The sequence below is a fragment of the Macaca nemestrina genome, chromosome 8 (assembly GCF_043159975.1).
Source record: "Macaca nemestrina isolate mMacNem1 chromosome 8, mMacNem.hap1, whole genome shotgun sequence".
NCBI classification, from domain to species: Eukaryota; Metazoa; Chordata; class Mammalia; order Primates; family Cercopithecidae; genus Macaca; species Macaca nemestrina.
Window position 1 is genome coordinate 12,551,455 of NC_092132.1, and position 20,736 is coordinate 12,572,190.

At 39.4% G+C, this 20,736-nt stretch overlaps 1 protein-coding gene across 11 annotated transcripts in view; it reads left to right on the top strand.

Moving 5' to 3' along the window:
* The first annotated feature begins 4,367 nt into the window (after window positions 1-4,367).
* The window catches only part of LOC105492827 (transmembrane protein 71), a 52,923-nt gene continuing 36,554 nt past the window's right edge, over window positions 4,368-20,736 (top strand). For 3 of the 11 annotated variants that reach the window (XR_011606726.1, XR_011606727.1, XM_011760089.3), the window contains exons 1-5: window positions 4,386-4,632; window positions 6,191-6,266; window positions 7,813-7,873; window positions 13,448-13,660; window positions 18,218-18,390. Coding sequence is in view for 9 of the 11 variants with exons in the window: in XM_011760089.3 (XP_011758391.2) it covers window positions 6,227-6,266; window positions 7,813-7,873; window positions 13,448-13,660; window positions 18,218-18,390 (487 nt within the window). In the remaining 2 variants the exon portion in view is untranslated. Of the gene's footprint in view, window positions 4,633-5,656; window positions 5,808-6,190; window positions 6,267-7,057; window positions 7,874-13,447; window positions 13,661-18,217; window positions 18,391-20,736 lie in introns of those variants that run through there. The other 8 variants (XM_011760086.3, XM_011760091.3, XM_071067813.1 and 5 more) reach the window with 6 other exon arrangements.

A 20,736-nucleotide genomic window follows, 5' to 3' on the forward strand; every position in this document is an offset into this window, starting at 1 on the left:
AAGACTTGGGGGTTGATTTTTACTATGGCATAACTGTTATGATAAGAATTGCTAGCTTCCAACTCTTTCCAGATTATTAGCCTGTCCAGGCTTTGGCCCATATATCTCTTTCTGGCCCTTCTGTGTTATGTGTGGCAGAGAACCCAGCCAGACTTAGATGATAAAAAATATTATTCACATATTATTAAGTGCCTACTATGCTAATCATAGAAACTGTGATAGCAAACTAGAAAAGCATTCTCCTTACTCTCTGAGAACTCACAGTGTAGCAGAAGGAACCAACATGGACAGAAACTTTGCTCATTAATTGCAACTGTGATGCATCCTCTGAAAGGAATGTGCAGACAGCTATGGGATCCATAACCTAGTCTGGGAGGGTCAGAGAGGCTGTTCAAAGAAAAAGCTCTTTCAGAAAGAGATGGGAGGTGAAGAAAATAGCACATTCCAAGGGCCTGAGATGGAGCAAAGCTAGGGAAGCTGAAAGGAAGCCAGTACAGTTGAATTCTAAAAAGAAAGATGGGGCCTGTTGAGGGAACAATGAGGCTGAAAAATAGTCAGGACCAGACCCTACCAGACCTGGCAGGCCATGAAGAGGATTTAGAACTTGACAGGAGAGAGGAGCAAGGGCAGACACTGATGGTTTAATCAGGGGAGTGACATGATCAGATATTCTATTGGAAAGGTCACTCTGGCCATGGTTTGGGGAATGTGTTGGAGAGAGGCCAAGTGGCCTTGGCATGTTGGCACAGAAGTCCAGGTAACAGGTACAATACACACACACACACACACACACACACACACACACACACATTTCCTGGTTCATATTTTTCATTATGTAATGTACGTTATTGATAGCTATTATTATATGGCTTATGCATACTGATTTGATGTCGCTGGAGCCCCAGAGCAGATAGTGGAGATGGAGACTTAGATGTTAAGTCTAAGAGCTACATGAAGAGGAGTCACAATTTCAAGTCCATGTTCAAAAGCTACATGGAGAGGAGTCACGATTTCTCCCAGTTTTCTGGCATGAGTGATTGGGTGGAAGATGTTGTCATCTAATAGGACACAGAGTTCCAGAGCAGGATGAGGCTTGGGTAGGAAGAAAGATCATGAGTACATGAGGGATTTAAGCAAGCATGCAGGCATGTTTGTTCATTGCTTGTAGTATGTTAAAATCGAATTTGTCAAGTTCGTCAACTGATGTTAGCATTTCCTAACATGAGTTCTTTAGCATCCTGCCTGTCAAAGAGTATCTTACGGACTAACAGTTTTGACTTTACCTGGGAGCTGATATGAAACACTGTCTCCAATTCCCTTACTTGTGTAAGATCCTCTGTGATTTGTAGCACAGGAAAGTTTGCAGTACACAGCTCTGAAACCCGGGTCTTGGGAGATGTGTGTTATGTGACTAAAAGATTCTCAAGGCAAATAATTTTGACAGATGGTGAGATCATGTTTCCTGCGTATAGTAGCAAGTCCGAATATCATTTAAAAGGTTCTATAGTGACCTCCATTACAGAGACCTATGTTTTCTAGGACTTGTTGTACCTAAATTTACCACTAATCTTTTCCCCATCCACACGCATCACCTCCATTAATAGTGGAGGACTGAATATTCTGTGGAACATGCTTTTAGAAACACTGATTTGTAACATACAGAATAAAAGTTCTGAAGGCAAGTCTACCTGGATGTAATTAATTTATTTGTTACTTCTACAAACATTAATTGATAACCTACTATATGGGAAGCACTATTCTTGATACTTGGGCTATTAAAATGAAGAAAAATGGCAATATTCTTTGCTCCTTTAAGGCTTATGTTCTGGCTGAGGAGTATGTTTCTTATTACAAGGAATGAATTGAGTGACATATTCCTTGGTAAAAAGTGCTAAGGAGAAGAATAAAGCAGGAAGAGACTAGGGAGTGGTGTGGATGGCAACTTAATTAGAAGCAAGGCAGTGGAGCAAAGAGCTGAGGGAGGGGAGGAAGAAAGCCCTATGACCCTTAGGGTGAGGGAACGCTAACCTCAAAGGTCTTAACGTAGACCCATGTCTAGTGTTTGAGAAACAACAGGAAGATGAGTGGGCCTCAAGAGAGATGATTGAGAGGGGAGCCATAGGGTTGGAATTTAGTTCTGGCCCTTGGCAATTTTGAAAGATTTATGCAAACTCTATAAACCTCTGTCCTGCATGTGGATAATAATTGCACTTATCTTCTAGGGCTGTGTGAGGTTGAAACAAGATTACGTATGTACAGTGTTTAGTGCAGTGTCTGGTTTGTAGGAAATGCTGACACACGTTGGCTATGATCATTATCACTTATAGGTTAAGAATGCAAACTCAGGAGCCATCTCACCAGGGTTTGAATCCTAGCTCTACTTACTTATCACGTACTGGCTATGTGAATTTGGGCAACTCTCTAAACTCAGTTTGCTCTTCTGTAAAATGAGAATAATAATAGAGCGTCTCCCATGGAATTGATATAACAATTAATGTATTGATATGTGGAAAGGCCTTAGAGCAGTGCCTGGTACATAGTAAGCACTCCTTAAAGTTAGCAATTATTATGATCATTAATAATAAGGTTCTAATATTTGCCAGATCTTTAAAAAAAAAAAAAGTAGACCAAAGTCTTTCTGATGTGAACTCTTTGGAGAAGTGGGTTTGTGGGCACAGGAAGAGCGGAGGGTCTCGAATAAGTCAGAAAGATTTTCCTCCCTCATCTGGAAGAGATAAGCCAAGGCTGGAAGCGGGAGGAGGATGAGAGATAAGAAAAACAGGAAAAGGAGAAGAAGAAGAGAACTGTGAATTCCAATGAAGAGAACACCAGACAGCTGTGGAGCAGAGTAGCTGTCTGGTAAATCTAGGCAGATGTGACCAGAAGTAGCCTTGAGTAAATGTGACTATATTCTACAGGAGTCACTAAAGCAGCAGAGAGTCAGCAATGACAGATGGCTCAGGAAGTGACCTGTGTTAGGACTATGCATCTGCTAGCCATTGCTGTGTAACAAATTACATCAAAATGTGGTGGCTTGAAACACCATTTGTCACCTCCCAGTTTGTGTGGGCCACGGAGCTGGGCAGGGCTAGCCTGGGTTGTCTGCTTCTGGGTCTTTCTTGGTTCCAATCAAGCATTAGATGGTGCTGCACTCAGCTCAAGGCTCACCTGGAGAAGGTTCCACTTCCAAGCTCACACACTTGGTTCTTGGCTGGATTCCTGGCTGTTGGATGGAGCATCAGACCCTTACTGGCTTTTGAGACAACTCTTGATTCCTTGCCACATGGGCTTCTCCACCATGGCATCTTGCTTCATCAAAGCGGGCAAGCCAAGAAAGTAATAGAGTCCAGCAAGACAGAAGCCTCATCATGGTAGTGGAAACCTAGCACCTTTTCCTTACTCTATTTACAAGGCGTACATCAGCAGCCTTAGTCCACACTTGAGGGATGGAGATTAGACATGAAGTTCCAGAGACAGAGAACTTTGAAATTAGATGGACCCTCCTCCTGACAACTTCTTCTGCCTAAAACATGTTCTACAGAAGATCCTGCCATGTGGCAGAACCTTGGGGAAAGGGAACCACAAGAAAGGATGAGATTAACTTTTTTGCCAACCTGACCAGCTGGTGCCTCAGAAGAGAACTTGATTTGCAGAAAACGAATAAGGAATACACCTTGCATATCTCTGCTGAGGACTCAATTATTCCTCATTTCTTTTATTTCATTGAATTCTTCAAGCTATCATGTGACATGTATATTTTTATGCTTATAATTGAGAAAACTGCAACTCAGAGGGGTAAGTCACAAATCTGAGGTCACACAGCTAAGGTGGTAGACAGGTTGAATCTCTGTCTATATGACCCCCAAACCCACACTCTTTCCACTATACAGTAGTACCTCAATGTTGCTAGAATATATATTTGAATGTACATTTCTTTTATCACTTGTAATAGTACAGACGTGTACGAACCCACAAACACCATCAAGTCTTTGAGCTCTACTATAACGTAAATGTAAAATGCCATCTATACAGTTTTTTTGTAAAGTCCAATCTTCATTAGATAAATTTATTGTCTCTATAGAAATTTTCATAAGATCAAGCTCTTGCTATTTAGTAGTATTCTGAATTTAATAGCATCAGTGCATTATCCTCAATACATTTAAGTGATTTGGACAAAGATCACTACTCTGCACTACTTATAACTGAATGTGGCCAGATGATGAGCAAGAAGTGAGACTGAAAGTCTTTCTCATGTTCTTGCAGCCAAAGGTGACAAGTTAGCTCAGCAAACCACCCCTCCAGTGACCAGGTTGTAACCAGCTGGCCTGACACACGGGCTGCACATTTCCTGCTGCTGGCCCAGGAAACTCTGTGAAATCTTCACCACACTCCTCAGTGTGAATGCCACTGATGTGAGCCCAACAGGAAGTATGACCTCATTCTGCTTCTTTGTCTCTGGTTACGCAGGCTGTTTTCAAAAGAAAACAAGAGAAGTTGTAAGACTGACTGTCCCAAGAACTATACGATCATTTATACCAGAAAACAGACAAGAGAAGAAGAGGCTGCTGAAGACAAAAACTTCTCTGCAAACACCTGTGGACGGCAATGTGTGTGGGCATCTGTGAGAAGAAGGTAGGGTGGGATTCCCTTTATTAAGAGACTTTTGCACCTGTTGACATTCAGACATTTTTTTCAGCTGAGGAACTGCTCAGTCCTCAAATTTTCCACTGTCAACCACAGGAAGCTTCATATTTCAGTAATAATTTTGTCCTTTGTCAATTGGAAGAAGAGGCTGGGAACTCCCTTTGGAAGGAACATGTATGCACACATTTTTCAGAATAGATGTGTTGCTTTGATGGAACTGGCAGATTCTGTTTCTTGAAAAGTTTTAGATCTATAACTGAAGGGTTTTTTTTCTACTGTTACTAATTTTCTATTGAATGTCAGTGTACTGCCTGTAGATTCCTCTAAGCACTTGTAAGATAGAGCAATAAGACCTTACTTTCTGCTGCAGGATTTACAGGCTTAAAATTAAGCTTAATACTTGGGGAACACTAAAATAAGGTAATTTGGGCTGGGCATATCCATACAATATTGATCAAAAATGAAAAGAACAAGTGACATACTAATATATTACATTACATTGGGATTATTTTATATCCCAAACAAATGAAATTTGTAAATGTGTGCTTTGATTTAGAGATCTTCCAAGGAAGGCCAGAAAGTTCTCCTGACATCTTTGAAGGTCTCTATAAACCAGGTTTATAGTTTCCTAATAGGGTTTGTATATATTTATTGAAATATTCAACTTGAAGCTATAGAATTAGCCTGGTTTGATTGATTGTATTACAGCTACAAAAACAATCCATTACTAGTTCTCACGTTACAAAATGTGGCCATAGGTGGTGAATCAGAAAAGAATTTAGTCCTACCTTATAAAGTGATCAGGATAGTGATACTATATACAAAGTTTCATAGTCAACAGAAGTTGGTTCTATTTGATGAACAGTAAATGATCAAAGTTTGCATAATTTGCATTCTTTGATATGTTTTTAATTTGTAATTGAGAAATTAAATTATGTCTTCGTGGGAACTGAGTTCTAAAATCTTCCCAGTGGTATGCTATCTTTAGTGCAATGTTACTTATGCTCTTTAGGAATGTCCAGGCTGATAAAAGCTATTAAAAAACACTCTCTGTGACTACCTGTCAATGGTCCAAGTTGTTGGGCAAAAGACAGACAGCAATCTCCAAGCACCGTTTGAAACTTGATAATGAAGATGATTTGTGTCAGATGATTAAAATACAAGTAAGTTTGTTTTGGGGGCTAAATTACTGTTAGGTCAGTCATTTTATTAAGATTTCTTAATCAAATACCTCACTTTCATTATTGTCCTTGGATTACTAATCAACCTTTTTAAGTCTAGATTTTCCAAATAAAGTATGGTTCTTATTTACAGAAAAAGGTTATTGAGATGCACTGAGCGAGGCAATGGAAAATGTTCAAAGTCATAGAGGCAGACATAACTTTAGAGAAGTTGTGTCTTCAATCTGGTCTCCTACCTTCAATTCTGTATCTCTGTATTATTTCAGTAAACAAATCTGACTAGTGCAATTAGTAGATGCCATCTGTTTTGGCATAATTTTTCTATTTTTAATATATAGTCCACCTTTTTTTAACGTCTTTTGCAGAGAATCTGTGAAGTTTGAGCAAGCGGCCTTCCCAAGATGTACCGAATATCTCAACTGATGTCAACACCAGTAGCAAGTAAATGTAGAAGAACTGTGATACGCAATTATCTTTTGAACGATTAGACTCCTTTTAGCAATTTCCTTGCTTTGATTTTGCTGATACTCAGACCATTAACCATCTGTCAGTAGCTTGTGCTTCTTAAATGCCAGTGTTCACTTTGGCAATGATTTTGACTTCATTTTTTTCCTTGAAAGAAATGTGGTATTTTTCCTTCTAGTAGAAAAAATAAAAAAACACCGTTTTTTTTTAGATGCCTGTGCATAAATGTGAAAGGAGATTGTTTATCAGCTACTATTAAGATGCAAAACTGTTTGTGTATAAAAAATGCTGAATGATTTTGATAGCTACTTGCAGAAAATAAGGGCGCTGTTAAAACGGTAGTGGTTTCAAGTTTCTTCCTTCCTCTTGTTATTTTCTCCCAAAACCCCACTTCTAACTCTCCCTCATACACCCACAGTTTTCTCCTTACAAATCAACCAGCCCAATCTGAAAGTCTAAATTCCTTTCTTTGTCCTAGATACTAATTGTCAGTAATGGAATCAAATTTCACTAAGCTTGTCTGTTAGGACCATTGACACCATCTCTGCACACGATAAAATTCTGCTTTAGAGTTTAGAATATTAATCAACTCCAACTTTCCCCAAGTAAAGTCTGTTGCCATGCCTTTGGTTAAACTGGAATGAACGAATGGATGATGTTTCTATAATTAAGAATACTCACAGTCTTTATACATTGGAAATTTTTATATAAAACAAAACAAAACCTTATTTCTTCCCCACTAATGTCTTTTGCTCATTATTTTACAGTAGAAGTGTCTTAATATGCACTAAAGAGAGAGAGTCTACAACAATGATTGAATTCCTCAGTTTACTGAGTAGCTACAATAACCAACACATTGGGTAACTGATTTGGGTTTTCTCCCGTTCACACAAGACGTTTTTTTCCCATCCTTTCATGAGCTCAGTTTGATGCTAATGATTTATTATTGCCTCATCCTGCACTAAGGAACGTTTTTTTTTTTTTTTTTTGAGACGGAGTCTCGCTCTGTCGCCCAGGCTGGAGTGCAGTGGCCGGATCTCAGCTCACTGCAAGCTCCGCCTCCCGGGTTTACGTCATTCTCCTGCCTCAGCCTCCAGAGTAGCTGGGACTACAGGCGCCCGCCAACACGCCCGGCTAATTTTTTGTGTGTTTTTGTAGAGACGGGGTTTCACCGTGTTAGCCAGAATGGTCTAGATCTCCTGATCTCGTGATCTGACCTCCTCGGCCTCCCAAAGTGCTGGGATTACAGGCGTGAGCCACTGCACCTGGAACTTCTAGACAGTTATGTGGGAGCGGGAACAGAAGATAGAAGCCTCTAGTTTATGTCTTCCTTCGAGTAGAGCCCTGGTGATAAGGGTGTCTGTACTAGTTGGAATCTTCCAGCTGAAGCTGGAACGTCAGCTCTTCCCATCTTCTTACATGCCTCCACTGTTTGCAATTATACATATTGATACATGTATCAACATATGTAACTGTTGATCAGGTATGATACATTCTACTTCTCTCTCATTTGTTTATGCAGGTTCTTCCAGGTTGGAAAGAGAATGTGCTGGAGAACTGTCTCCCACGTGCATTTTCCCAAGGTATGTTATGGAGCTTCTTTTAAGAAATAATAATTCTGGCCAGGCGTGGTGGCTCACCCCTGTAATTCCAGCACTTTGAGAGGCCTAGGCGGAAAGATCACGAGGTCAGGAGATCGAGACCATCCTGGCTAACACAGTAAAACCCCGTCCCTACTAAAAATACAAATAAAATAAAGTAAAATTAAATTAAATTAAATTAAATTAAATTAAATAAAAATCAGCACAGCATGGTGGCGGGCGCCTGTAGTCCCAGCTACTTGGAAGGCTGAGGTGGGAGAGTGAGGTGAACCCAGGAGGCAGAGCTTGCAGTGAGCCGAGATCGTGCCACTGCACTCCAGCCTGGGCGACAGAGCAAGACTTGTCTAAAAAAAAAAAAAAAAAATCATTCTTCTCTGGGCATGGTGGCTCACGCCTGTAATCCCAGTACTTTGGGAGGCCGAGGTGGGTGGATCACTTGAGGTCAGGAGTTTGAGACCAGCCTGGATAAAACATGGTGAAACCTTGTCTCCACTAAAAATACAAAAATTAGCCGGGCGTGGTGGTGGTGTGCCTGTAATCCCAGCTACTCCGGAGGCTGGGGTGGGAGAATCGCTTGAACCTGGGAGGCAGAGGTTGCAGTGAGCCAAGACTGCACCACTGCACTCCAGCCTGGGTGACAGCGAGACTCCATCTCAAAATAATAATAATAATAATTATTATTATTATTGTTCCTGTATGTCTTACTTTGTTGTATTATTGGTTTGAAATTATTATTTTAGCTATCATCTAGTTTTGAAAGGCTATTTATTTTCAGTGCCATGTACATACTAAATGAAAACTTGCCTAATAGAATAATGAATATATATATTATAATCACATATCATATATATTAGTGTCAATATATAGGCAGTTGTGAATTGTTTCTCTGGTGAGTGGTGAAACTATTGAGTACTGATGAATGGTTACTTTTTCTCAAACTGATGTCTTTTTAAATATGCTTTCCTATCTTGTGTTATAAAAGCAACACAATTCTATACCGATGGCCGAATTTTATGCTCTACCGAAACATGTACAGTCTACCATTTTGTTGAAGTACTACAAGGGAGTATTTTTTCTTTCTTTTTTCAATGACTCACTGAGTATCTCTTATTCCTTATGCAGACATCAGCTGACATTTCCCCTAGCATGGTGAAATGTGCCTAGAGCATAAAGAGATCATACATTCATTTTAGGACCGGCTCCTTCTTGTAAATTGTAGGCCTCCTGATGCTACCAAATGAATCAATATGAACAGAGGCACATGTGGAAAGGATCCATGGTTTAGAGTCAGATAGACTAGGGTTCATATCATAGCTCTGCCACTTACTAGCTATGTAAAATATCCAAGTAATTTGCTGCTTTTGCAAATCATTTTTTCCTGCTATATGATGAAGATGATAATGATACTTAGCTTTTAGAGGTTCGTGAAGAGTAGATAAAGGGCAAAAAGTAGGGGGCCAGGTCATGCTCAATGTTCAATAACTCACATTAATTTGAAACAGTATTTTATTACTAGACTGAGTGCATGTATTCATTGCATATAAGCTTTTAAATGTAAAAATATCAGAAATTCAGTAGAGCATGAGGCAGATGTGTAGAAGGATGAGAGACATTTTGTAATCTATCAGTGTGTAATTATCCAACATTTTTTAATGGTCCTAATGATACTTGTCCTTTCACCAACCAGTCTTTGTCCTATCCTAGGAGGTACGATTTAGGCTCTTCTAAGGCCTAGTCAGTAACCTCACAAGAAAAGAAAAGGCTTTGTCTTTAGGCAGTTAGGCACATTGCTGGGCTTTGCTGTGGGATTGGACTGTAGAAACCAATTGGAAAGGACCTGCTAAAAACGAATCAGCTACTAAGTTTATTAGAGCAGAATGAAGCAAGAGTCAAGATCTAGAGATAATGTTGTTATCTGCTCTAAAGGTTTGATATTGTTCAGAAGGGTCCTTTTTTTAAACTATAATCCAGGTGTTGGAAGAGTGTCTTCATTTTGTTTACAATCAAGAGAGAATAGATAAAGGTGGGGCGTTATAAAGGAAAGATGCCAGGGGATTAGGGAGGCTGCAGTTGATAACTGTCAAATGTTGAAACCTTGGAAATTGGAGTGCAGATAGAAATACAGGTCCAGAACTCTGAAACCTCCTAAGTGTCCAGCACCATACAGTTGCCCTATTAATTTTCACAGAGGCAAAAGGCTGTAGAAGAAAGAGCACTAGAGTCAGAGAAAAAAGATCTAGATTTTTAGCTTGCCTCTCCCACTTGTAAGCCCTGAGTTATTGAACAATGAACTTAACCTACTGGAGTCTCCATTTTCATATTTATTAATAGGGATAACAAGAACCAAAATGTTAAAGTGCATGTCTGGAAATAGTCCCTTTTGATGTTTCCAAAGTCTCAGATTTCTACCCATACTATTCAATATTTTTATCAATGATTTGGATTGAGAACATATAGATTCCAGGGATAACATATTTGTATGACATCATTTAATATATTAAAAGTCTTGTGTAATATAATGAGAATCCCTGAAAATTCTTTTTTTTTTTTTTTTTTTTTTTGAGACAGAGTCTCGCTCTGTCGCCCAGGCTGGAGTGCAGTGGCCGGATCTCAGCTCACTGCAAGCTCCGCCTCCCGGGTTTACGCCATTCTCCTGCCTCAGCCTCCCGAGTAGCTGGGACTACAGGCGCCCACCACCTCGCCCGGCTAGTTTTTTTTGTATTTTTTAGTAGAGACGGGGTTTCACCGTGTTAGCCGGGATGGTCTCGATCTCCTGACCTCGTGATTCGCCCGTCTCGGCCTCCCAAAGTGCTGGGATTACAGGCTTGAGCCACCGCGCCCAGCCGAATCCCTCAAAATTCTAACAGCACAAAATGAATAGTCATTCAAACAGTAGGCAACATATTTAGCTTACCACCATTAGGCAATGGAAAGCATAGACATTAACAACCTCCATTAAATTATGACATTAAATATTTACAGAAATCTATGAGGTTTATTTTGGGCAATCTTTACTGCACAGATTCACATTTGTTAAAAAAAAAAAATACTAAGCCTTGGAGAGAATAATTAGCAGGAGGTAGAGCCAGGATTGAAACCAAGGGTATGAACCTAGCTCTATCTGCAAAGTCTTAATTACATATTGACTTTGTAATATAAAATTGATCCAAAAGTCTAAGAGAGGAAAGGTAATTCTAAATATACAGGAAAAAGACTAGAAATTGATAGTTTATTTAGATGAGATCAGGCGAGTTCAGGGTGGTATGGCCGTAGACTTGATAGTCTATTTAATAGTGTGATAATGTGTTGGTAACTGGAGGAGAAAAAAAGAATCAAGCTGATGTGACTTAAGCTTCATTGCTAAAGACATGGATTCTATAATGAGGGAAGTGATAGTCCCTATATCTCTTGGGCAGACACACTTAAAGGGCTAGGTTCTACGGTTGGCATGATATTTAAGAGGAACTCTAAAAAGTGGAGAATACTCAGAGAAAAGCCATCAAACTATGATAGCTAAGGGATCAAAACTACATCATGTCGTATAAAGATGAGTTAAATGAACTGGAGGACTTTTAATGTGGAGAAGCGAGGACCCAGGGAGGACATGGAAACTCTCTTTAAATAGCTGAATAGATCTCAAATGGAAGATAGAAGGAATGGAAAACGAAGGGAAAGAAAAGAAGGGAGGAAGTGAACATTTATTAAGCCCATACTAGGTGCTAAGCACAGACCATTTATTTTATTATGTGATTATTAAGATAACCCGGTAATAAAGATTTTTTTCTTGTTTTACATATAAGGAAACAGTCTAAGAGGCTAAGTGACTGGATTAAGGTTACTCACCTAAGCAATGACAGAGTTGGAATTACAGGCTTAGAGGGGGATTGACTTCAAATCCCCTGTCTTGTCCACTATGCTACAGCCCATATTTGTTCAGTGAAGGGTTGTGGGGGTGCTTAGTAAGTGTGGGGTCCTTCTTACTGAAGGTGTGCATGCAGAGAGGGACAATGTTTGTCAGAAATACAGCAGATGGGAAATTTGGTGGGGCTGCAGACATGACCGTCAAAACTCCTTCTGATTCTTAGAATCTGTGATTTTCTGGAAGCATATGGTCCCAATTTATGCAATTAAGTGGAATACATAATATGTAAAAATTATTGAAAGCATCAAGGTAAGAGCACATGAGAGCTATTGTACTATCAGTGCTGTTAATTGATTGACACAAAACCACCCCAAGAACTCAGATACATTCAGACAGTATATATTTTCATAGGTTTTACCAGATTTCCATAGTCTGTCAGGTGATTTCATTCAGTAACTGGCATTGAGTTTATTTACATACTGAACATTTTTTAGGCTCACAATATCTGCCCTCCAGTAATGTCTAAAATAATTACTGAGGCGGACATACGTACACAAAAATCACAGTGAGATTAATTGGGGTTTAGGACAAAGAAAAATAATTTTTATGGGAGAAGAGAGGGGGAAAACTAAGCAGTTTTGAAGAAATAACACATTACATACTCTTTTATCCAATATGGCTCTATTACTATTGTCACCAGGCTTCTACCAAACCTCACCTCAAGAAATTTTACATTTATGAAACATTTTCATAATAATTTAGTTGCCTGTCAATTATAGGGCCATGTGATTCCTTCCTTCCTTCCTTCCTTCCTTCCTTCCTTCCTTCCTTCCTTCCTTCCTTCCTTCCTTCCTTCCTTCCTTCCCTTATTCGTTTCTTCCTTTCTTCCCTTCTTTCTCTCCCTCTTTCTTTCTCTCTCTTTTCCTCCTTCCTTTAGATACAGGGTCTTTGGTATGGTGCTCAGGCTGGAGTGTAGTGGCTATTCTCAGGCATGAATAGCACACTGCAGCTTCAAACTTCCTGGGCTAAAGGGATCCTCCTGCCTTAGCCTTCTTAGTAGCTGGGACTATAGGCACACACCACCAATCCCATCTCAATGTGATTGTTTTTTAAAACTAAGACACATATAGGTTTACTCAAGGAATTATGAGGCTTCCCTGGATACCAAATCAGGGAAGGTAACCGTGTGCCCATTTTGTGCAGCCAACCTGGAGGGAAATTTGCACAGGCCAAAAATGATCTTTTTGACTGCATGTTCACCCTGTACCTCATATGTTTCCGGTGGCTACATAGTTATAATGTCTCTATTACAGTGACAAGATTAAAGATCTGGCAACTGGAGGGCTATTCAAAATAAGGGAGTAGAGGGGATTTTGAGCTTCCGACATCCCATCCAAAAAAATATAATAGACTAACATCAAACGTAGGTTCATCGTATGGTGAGGAAAGTGATTAGCCATCGTTTTCACCAAGGTTTAAAACGGAAAGAAGCACTAAAGGTTCTGTAGTTTAATGCTGTCATAGGTGAGGAGATGAAGCCCAGAAGGTTAAGAGTGACATTCCTAATGGTTGCAGAAGTAATTGACAGTCATGAATGCAAAGATGTTATTTTCCTTCACAGTGATGAGACGTGGTTGATGTGGGGCTGGATGTACTGAATAGATATTTCAAGGGCTTTCCCTTTTCCTTCTTAGTTTTACCTGTGATTCCCTGGATGGTGACCATTCTTTTGAATGCAGCTCCGTAGATCCCCTGACAGGCTCCCACTATATCTGTCGCCGAAGTCCCAGACTCCTCACCAATGGCTACTATATTTGGAACGAAGACAGCTTCCTGTGCGACAAAGATGGCAACATAACTCTGAACCCATCCCAGACCAGTGTTATGTACAAAGAGAACTTAGTTAGGTAAGTAGAGCATATTACAGAAAGAAATCTGAAGTCCAATCCATCCATTAATTGTTCACTCATTCATTTATTCACCCAACTATCTTTTATAAGGAGCCCATTATTGTTCCAGACTGTGGAAATACAAAGGGTAAGAGGGAATGGGCATAGCCAACATGAAAACAAATGAGAGCGATGAAGTAATATGGGTGCCAGGATAGAAACCTGTCAGGGTGCAGTGAAGGGATAAAAGAAAGGAGATACATTTTACTTAGGGAATAGGTAAAAATAAACTCACTAGAGGTGGTGATGGCTGATTTAAGTCTTGAAAAATGTAGGATGTTAGTTAAAATAAAAATAGGAAAGAGGACTTCTGGAAAGATGGCACAGGTGTGGGGTTCTGAGAGACCCTGGTAAAACTTGGAGAATAGCAAATAGTTGGGTAGGAATAAACTTAGGGTGGGAAGGGTGTTTTGTAAGAAAGAAGACTGAGCGCAGGAGCAGGGGCTGGATGAAAGGGGTTAAATTTCAGGCTAAGGAGTTTGAGCAGTACTCTATAGATAAAGAGGGGTCATTGATAAATTATCAGATGTATTCTTAGAAAGATAATAGTGACTGCTATGGAAAGGATGGGTGGTTGGATGTGTATGAATATGTCAGTAGAGACTGAGTACAATGGGAAAAATGAAGGCAAGGTATCCATGGATTAAAAGCAAATTGTGGTAGCAATGATGAAAGAATAAGGGTGGGGAGATAGATAAAAAGAATGGTAAAGGGGTGGAATCTTGGTCATCCAAAGATGTGGGAGGTCCAACAAAGGAAGAACACTTGCATGAATCTTAGGACTCTGGTTCTGTCAAGTAGATGTATGGTAGGACCATTTATCAAGATCAGAAAGAAAGGACGGGCCTGTTTGAGGAAAGAAGAGGGATGAGTTCACTTTGGATCGGTACATTTGGATAATCGCATTCATTTTCTTTTGCTTCAAAACCACCCATATGCTGACTGAATCAGTCAGCTATTGACACAATAAAGCTGTGTAACAAATAACTATCGAATCTTAATGATATAAAACAATGAGTCCACACATGTGGAAGTTAGTTGGAGTAGGTTGGTTTAGTCTGAACAAGGTTGAAGTTGGCTTCAGTTGGAATCAGTGTGCATCATATAGGTCATTCCCTTGAGACCATTTGACTACAGAAAAATGTTCTTTCCATTGTAATTACATAAATGCGAGAGGACATACCCCAACAGCAGGTACATTTCAAGCCTCTGTGTGCATCAATCTGCTACCATCTCACTGGTCAATTCAACTTATATGGGCAAGTTGTAATAAGGGTCAGGGAAATACACTCTACCTTTGTTGATAAGGGAAGGAGGAATTTCCTATAGGCATCTCAAACCCAGTATGTCCAAAATAGATTAGGTCACCTTTCTTTCAAAATGTTTCTCACATGATTTCTATTTCGATGAAAAGAAGCACCATTTATCCTCTGCTGTGAGTCTCTCTAGACTTGACATTTTTATTCATACATCCCTTTTAGTCAGTTGGTCAGAATAAGATGGTGTCGGTAGTAACCTATAGATCTAAATAGGTAATGTTTCAAATGAAAGCAGATTTTATTTCTTCTTCTTTTTATGTCTTTTTTTTTTTTTTTTTTTTTTTTTTTTTGAGATGGAGTCTTGCTCTCTTGCCAGGCTGGAGTACAGTGGCGTGATCTCGGCTCACTGCAACCTCCGACTCCCTGGTTCAAGCGATTCTTCTGCCTCAGCCTCCCAAGTAGCTGGGATTACAGGCACCCACCACTATGCCCAGCTAATTTTTGTATTTTTGGTAGAGACAGGGTTTCACCATGTTGGCCAGGATGGTCTCGATCTCCTGACCTTATGATCTGCCCGCCTCCAACTCCCAAAGTGCTGGGATTACAGGTATAAGCCATTGCACTGGGCCCAGATTTTATTTCTTGTTCATGTAATTGTCCAGCATGAGTGTTCTAGCCTAACTGGTGAGCCACCTTGAAGCAGAGACTCAGAGACCCAGATTTCTTTCATCATATGCATCTGCTAACCATGCAAGCCTTATAGAGGCTGTGGCATGGTGGAATTGCCTGGAACCAACTGGTAAAAGTGTAGAAAGAATGTGAGTTGAAGGAACACCTGCTTTTCCCAAGACTCCAGCCCATAAATGGCACAGATCACTTCTGCTCACATTCCATTGGGGAGACTTTAGACTCATGACCACACCTAATGGCAAAGGAGCAGAAAGATGTAGTTCAGTTGTGTGTCCAGGTAAGGTGTATTTGGTAAGAAGTTTATTGTTTCCACGACAAACGTGAAGACCAAATGAATCTACTTCCTAAAATTATTTTGAATTGTTCCTCTTGTCTTTGTTCCCATAGCTATTTTCTTCATTCAGGCCACCATAACCTCCTGTTTAGATTTCTGCAATGATTACCTTAGCATTCTGATGCCTCCTGCATTAGCCACCTTCCAGTACATTCTCCAGGTCAGGCTACTGCAAGGTGGTTTCCTTACATTGGTTAGGCACCCTCCTTCAGGAAAGTTTTACTCCATTTTCTTTCTTCTCATTTTGCCTTACATAACTGCCAATGTTTGTTATTTAAAAAATAAAATAAATGTATTGATTGCTTTCTGTGTGCTAGGGACTATCCCAACTGGTTTGCATATATACTACCATTTGATTCCCAACTCCTGCTCTGGAATCTTATGACATAGATTTTATTACTGCCATTCCCATTTCACAAAGGTGAAACATAAGGTCAGAGAGGTTAAGTAATTTTCCCAAGCTCACAGGGCTGTTAGGTGGAAATAGGATTCCAGCTCAGATGGTCTGACTTTCAAGAATCAGTTTTGCAACATCACTTTTAACTCTAGCCCACGTTATATAGATATCCTTGATGTTAAAGATGTTTCACCCGTACTTTTTGTTCTCAAATTTGATGAGTGCCCATCCCATAATAGGTACTCAATAAAGAGCTGTTTAGTGAATTAATGAATATAAGAATAAATGAATAAAAATTTCTAATTGCTGTTTATTCCATTTTAAATGATCTCATCATAGAACCTACAAGAATCTTTCAAATTTGGTTCATTTTCACAAGAATGTGTTCCATTGTCATGAACTCTACCATTTTTCTCAACTTGCCATTCCTGGAACCAATGACAGAGAGAGTTCAAATAAAGTAGATTTTCTCAACAGTAGCACTATTCACATTTTGCACCAGATAATTATTTGTTGTGGGCAACTGCCCTGTGCACTGTAGGATGTTTAATGACATCTCTAACCTCTTCTCACCGTCTGCCAGGAGCACTCCTTCCCTGGTGTAACATTAACAAAATGTCTCCAAAACCTACCAGATGTTCCCTGCAGCCAAAAATCAACATGGTGGAGAACCATCAGGATAAAGAATGCACAAGGCTTGTTGTAATTCATCCTAACCACCAAGGGAAAGCACAATTCAAAATGCATCTTCTGGTAGCAGCTGTAGCTAAAGAGCAGAATTTTGTGATGGGAAAACTGTTCCATGCCCTCCTTGCATGTGATGGGAAAGCTGTCTCACTCGACCTTGCATTACCTAGCTTTGGTTCAGGCCCTCACTATTTTTCACCAGTATAGTGAGCACCCTGTGCTCAGCACAGGGCTTGACACATCACAGGAAGATACGCAACAGTGACTCCCCTGTGCACTTCGATCAGCCCCTCTGCCCTCAATCTTGCACCTCTGAGCCACCCTCTGTTACCGACAATTTTGGAAATGCAAACCGAATTATGTCATCACTACTGTCTTCCCTGTAGCCATGCTTTAGAGGTCTCCCTTTGTTCCAACACTAAATTCCAACTCCCTTGTATCATATGAGAAGTCCATCATTACCTGCCTTCCTTTTACCTGTCCAGCTTCATTTCTTGGCATGACCTAATCACACCTACTGGTTCCTCGATGAACAGGTCAGATCATCTCATGCAGCTTACAACTCACTTCTCCCAGAAAAACTCCCTTGATTATCAATTAGCACTGCCACTCCTGGTGCCCTCAGAGCAGCCTCTAGGTAATCCTTTCAGAGCACGTATCTCCTATATAGCATAGTGATCAAAAGCAAAGACCATGGAGGCAGATTCTCTGGGTTTGCATCCCAACTATGTCACCTACTAGCTGCATGACCTCAACCAAGTGACTTAACCTATCTGTGCCTAAGTTTCCTGATCAGAAAAATGGGATAATAATAGTATCTGTTTCACAGAGTTGTGCTGAAGATAATGTGAGCTAATCTATGTAAAGCACTAAGAAAGATGCCTGGCACAGAATAAACTATAGGAAAGCATTACCTATATGTGCATTATTTTTTTTCTTTCTCCCATAATTCATTGTGAACTTTTCACACACAAAGTTTTGTCTTTTATCTCAGTTCTCTAGACATTGAGCCAAGGACCTGGCACACAGTAGAATTTGAGAAACTTCTGTAGAATTAATGCAGTGAGCAGACTTGGGTTGTGGAAATCACAGTTTTGAACTAAAGGTAACTATTATTAATTGTTCACCATGCTTTCATTTCTCTCTAGGATATTTAGAAAGAAAAAGAGAATCCGTCATCCCTTTTCTTCTCTCTTCAACCTCAGTACCTCCAAATCTTGGCTGCGTGGAAGTATCTTTTGTGACGTCGACTCTTCTCCAAGTGAGGGCAACTGGTTGGAGGGGATCAAGAGGTTGGACACAGACCATTGCAATGGAAATGGTGAGTTTTGAGTCTTCTTTTCCATAATAAAATTTTATCTCCAAGTGGGCTGTGGTAACCCTGTGGTCCTCGACCAATGTCAGTTCCAGAGATGACAGTCATTTTGATGGAGAGATGGGCCATATTTTTAAAATTCTCTCTATATTACATGTGTGATCAAAACACATATGTGACTATGTCATGCAAAATAGCCTAATGTAAATGTGTAAATTATTAAGTTGATAATGCTGGGAAAATATTTGCACATTTCCACCGTATCTTTTCTGTAAGGAATATGGGTGGAGAAAGGATACTGGAGAGTCAGATTTAGAAGACCTATATTGGAAAAAAATGTACTGGAGTCAGGGTTCAAGTCCCAGTATGAGTACACTTGGATAGTACTTAACTTTGTTGAGTTTAAATTTCTTCATTTTTAAAACCATATATATGGTTTTTATATATATATGTGTGTATACATATAACTTGAAATATAATACATATTAGATATATATACATATTGTGTAATAACAATATTCATACAAGTAAGTATGTGTATATACATGTATATAAACACAGTGATGGGAACTCAAAGCATCTATTTTAAAATTTACTTTTCTTTTTCAACTTTTATTTTAGAATCAGAAGGTACATGTGCAGGTTTGTTACCTGGGTATATTATCTGATGCTGAGGTTTGGGTTATGAATGATCCCATCACCCAGTTACTAAGCATAGTACCCAATAGTTAGTTGTTCAACCCTTGCCCCCTTCTCTCTCTCCCCCGTCTAGTAGCCCCGGTGTCTACTGTTGCCATCTTTATATTCATGAATATCCGATGTTTAGCTCCCATTTATAGGTGAGAACGTGGGGCATTTGGTTTTCTCTTCCTGTGTTAATTTGCTTAAGATAATGGCTTCTAGCTTCAGCCATGTTGCTGCAAAGGACATGATTTCATTATTTTTAATGGCTGTGTAGTATTACATGGTGTATATGTACCATTTTCTTCATTCAATTCCATGTTGATGGGAACCTAGGTTGATTCTTTGTCTTTGTTATTGTGAATAGTGCTGCCATGAAAATGTGAGTGTGTGTGTCATTTTGGTATAATGATTTGTTTCCTCTTGGATATATACCAAGTAATGGGATTGCTAGTGAAATGGTGGTTCTAAAGTCTTTGAGGAATTTCCAAACTGCTTTCCACAGTGGTTGAACTAATTTACATTCCCACCAACAGTGTGTAAACATTCCCTTTTCTCTGAAGCATCACCAACATCTGCTGTTTTTTGATTTTTAAATAATAGCCATTCTGACTGGTGTGAGATAGTGTCTCATTATGCTTTTTATTTGCATTTCTATGATGATTAGTGATGATGAACATTATTTCACATGTTTGTTGCTGCATGTATGTCTTCTTTTGAGAAGTATCTGCTCATATCTTTTGCCCATTTTAAATGGGGTTATTCGGTTTTCGCTTATTCGATTGTTTAAATTCCTAATAGGTTCTAGATATTAGACCCCTGTGAGATTCATAGTTTGTGAATATTTCTACCATTCTGTAGGTTGTCTGTTTACTCTTGTTGATAGTTTCTTTTGTTGTGCAGAAGCTCTTTAGTTTAATTAAGTTCTGTTTGTCAATTTTTGTTTTTGTTGAAATTGCTTTTGAGGACTTAGTTATAAATTATTTTCCAAGGCTGATGTCCAGAATGGTGTTGCCTAGGTTTTCTTCTAGGATTCTGCTAGTTTAAGGGAGGTCTTACATTTAAATCTTTAATCCTTCTTGAGTTTTTATATATGGAGAAAGGTAGAGGTTGTTTTATTCTTCTGCATATAGCTATCCCAGCACCATTTATTTAATATAAAGTCCTTTCCCCATTGCTTATTTTTTGTCAACTTTGTCAAAGATTAGGTGGCTCTATGAGTGAAGCTTTATTTCTAGGTTCTCTATTCCATTCCACTGGTTTATGTATTTGTTTTTGTATCAGTACCATGCTGTTTTGGTTACTATTGCCTTACAGTATAGTTTGAAGTTGGGTAATATGATGCCTCTGGCATTGTTCTTTTTGCTTAGAATTGCTTTGGCTATTCAAACTCTTTTTTGGTACCAAGTTAAATTTAAATTGAAAAATAATATTGATAGTTTGATAGGAATAGGGATAGTTTGATAGGAGTAGTTTGAATTTGTAGATTGCTTTAGGCAATATGGCCATTTTTGTGGTATTGATTCTTCCAATCCATGAGCATGAAATATTTTTCCATTTATTTGTGTCACTTGTAATTTTTTTTTTTTTTTTTTTGAGACAGAGTCTTGCTCTGTCACCCAGGCTGGAGTGCAGTGGTGCAATCTCAGCTCTCTGCCTCCTGGGTTCACG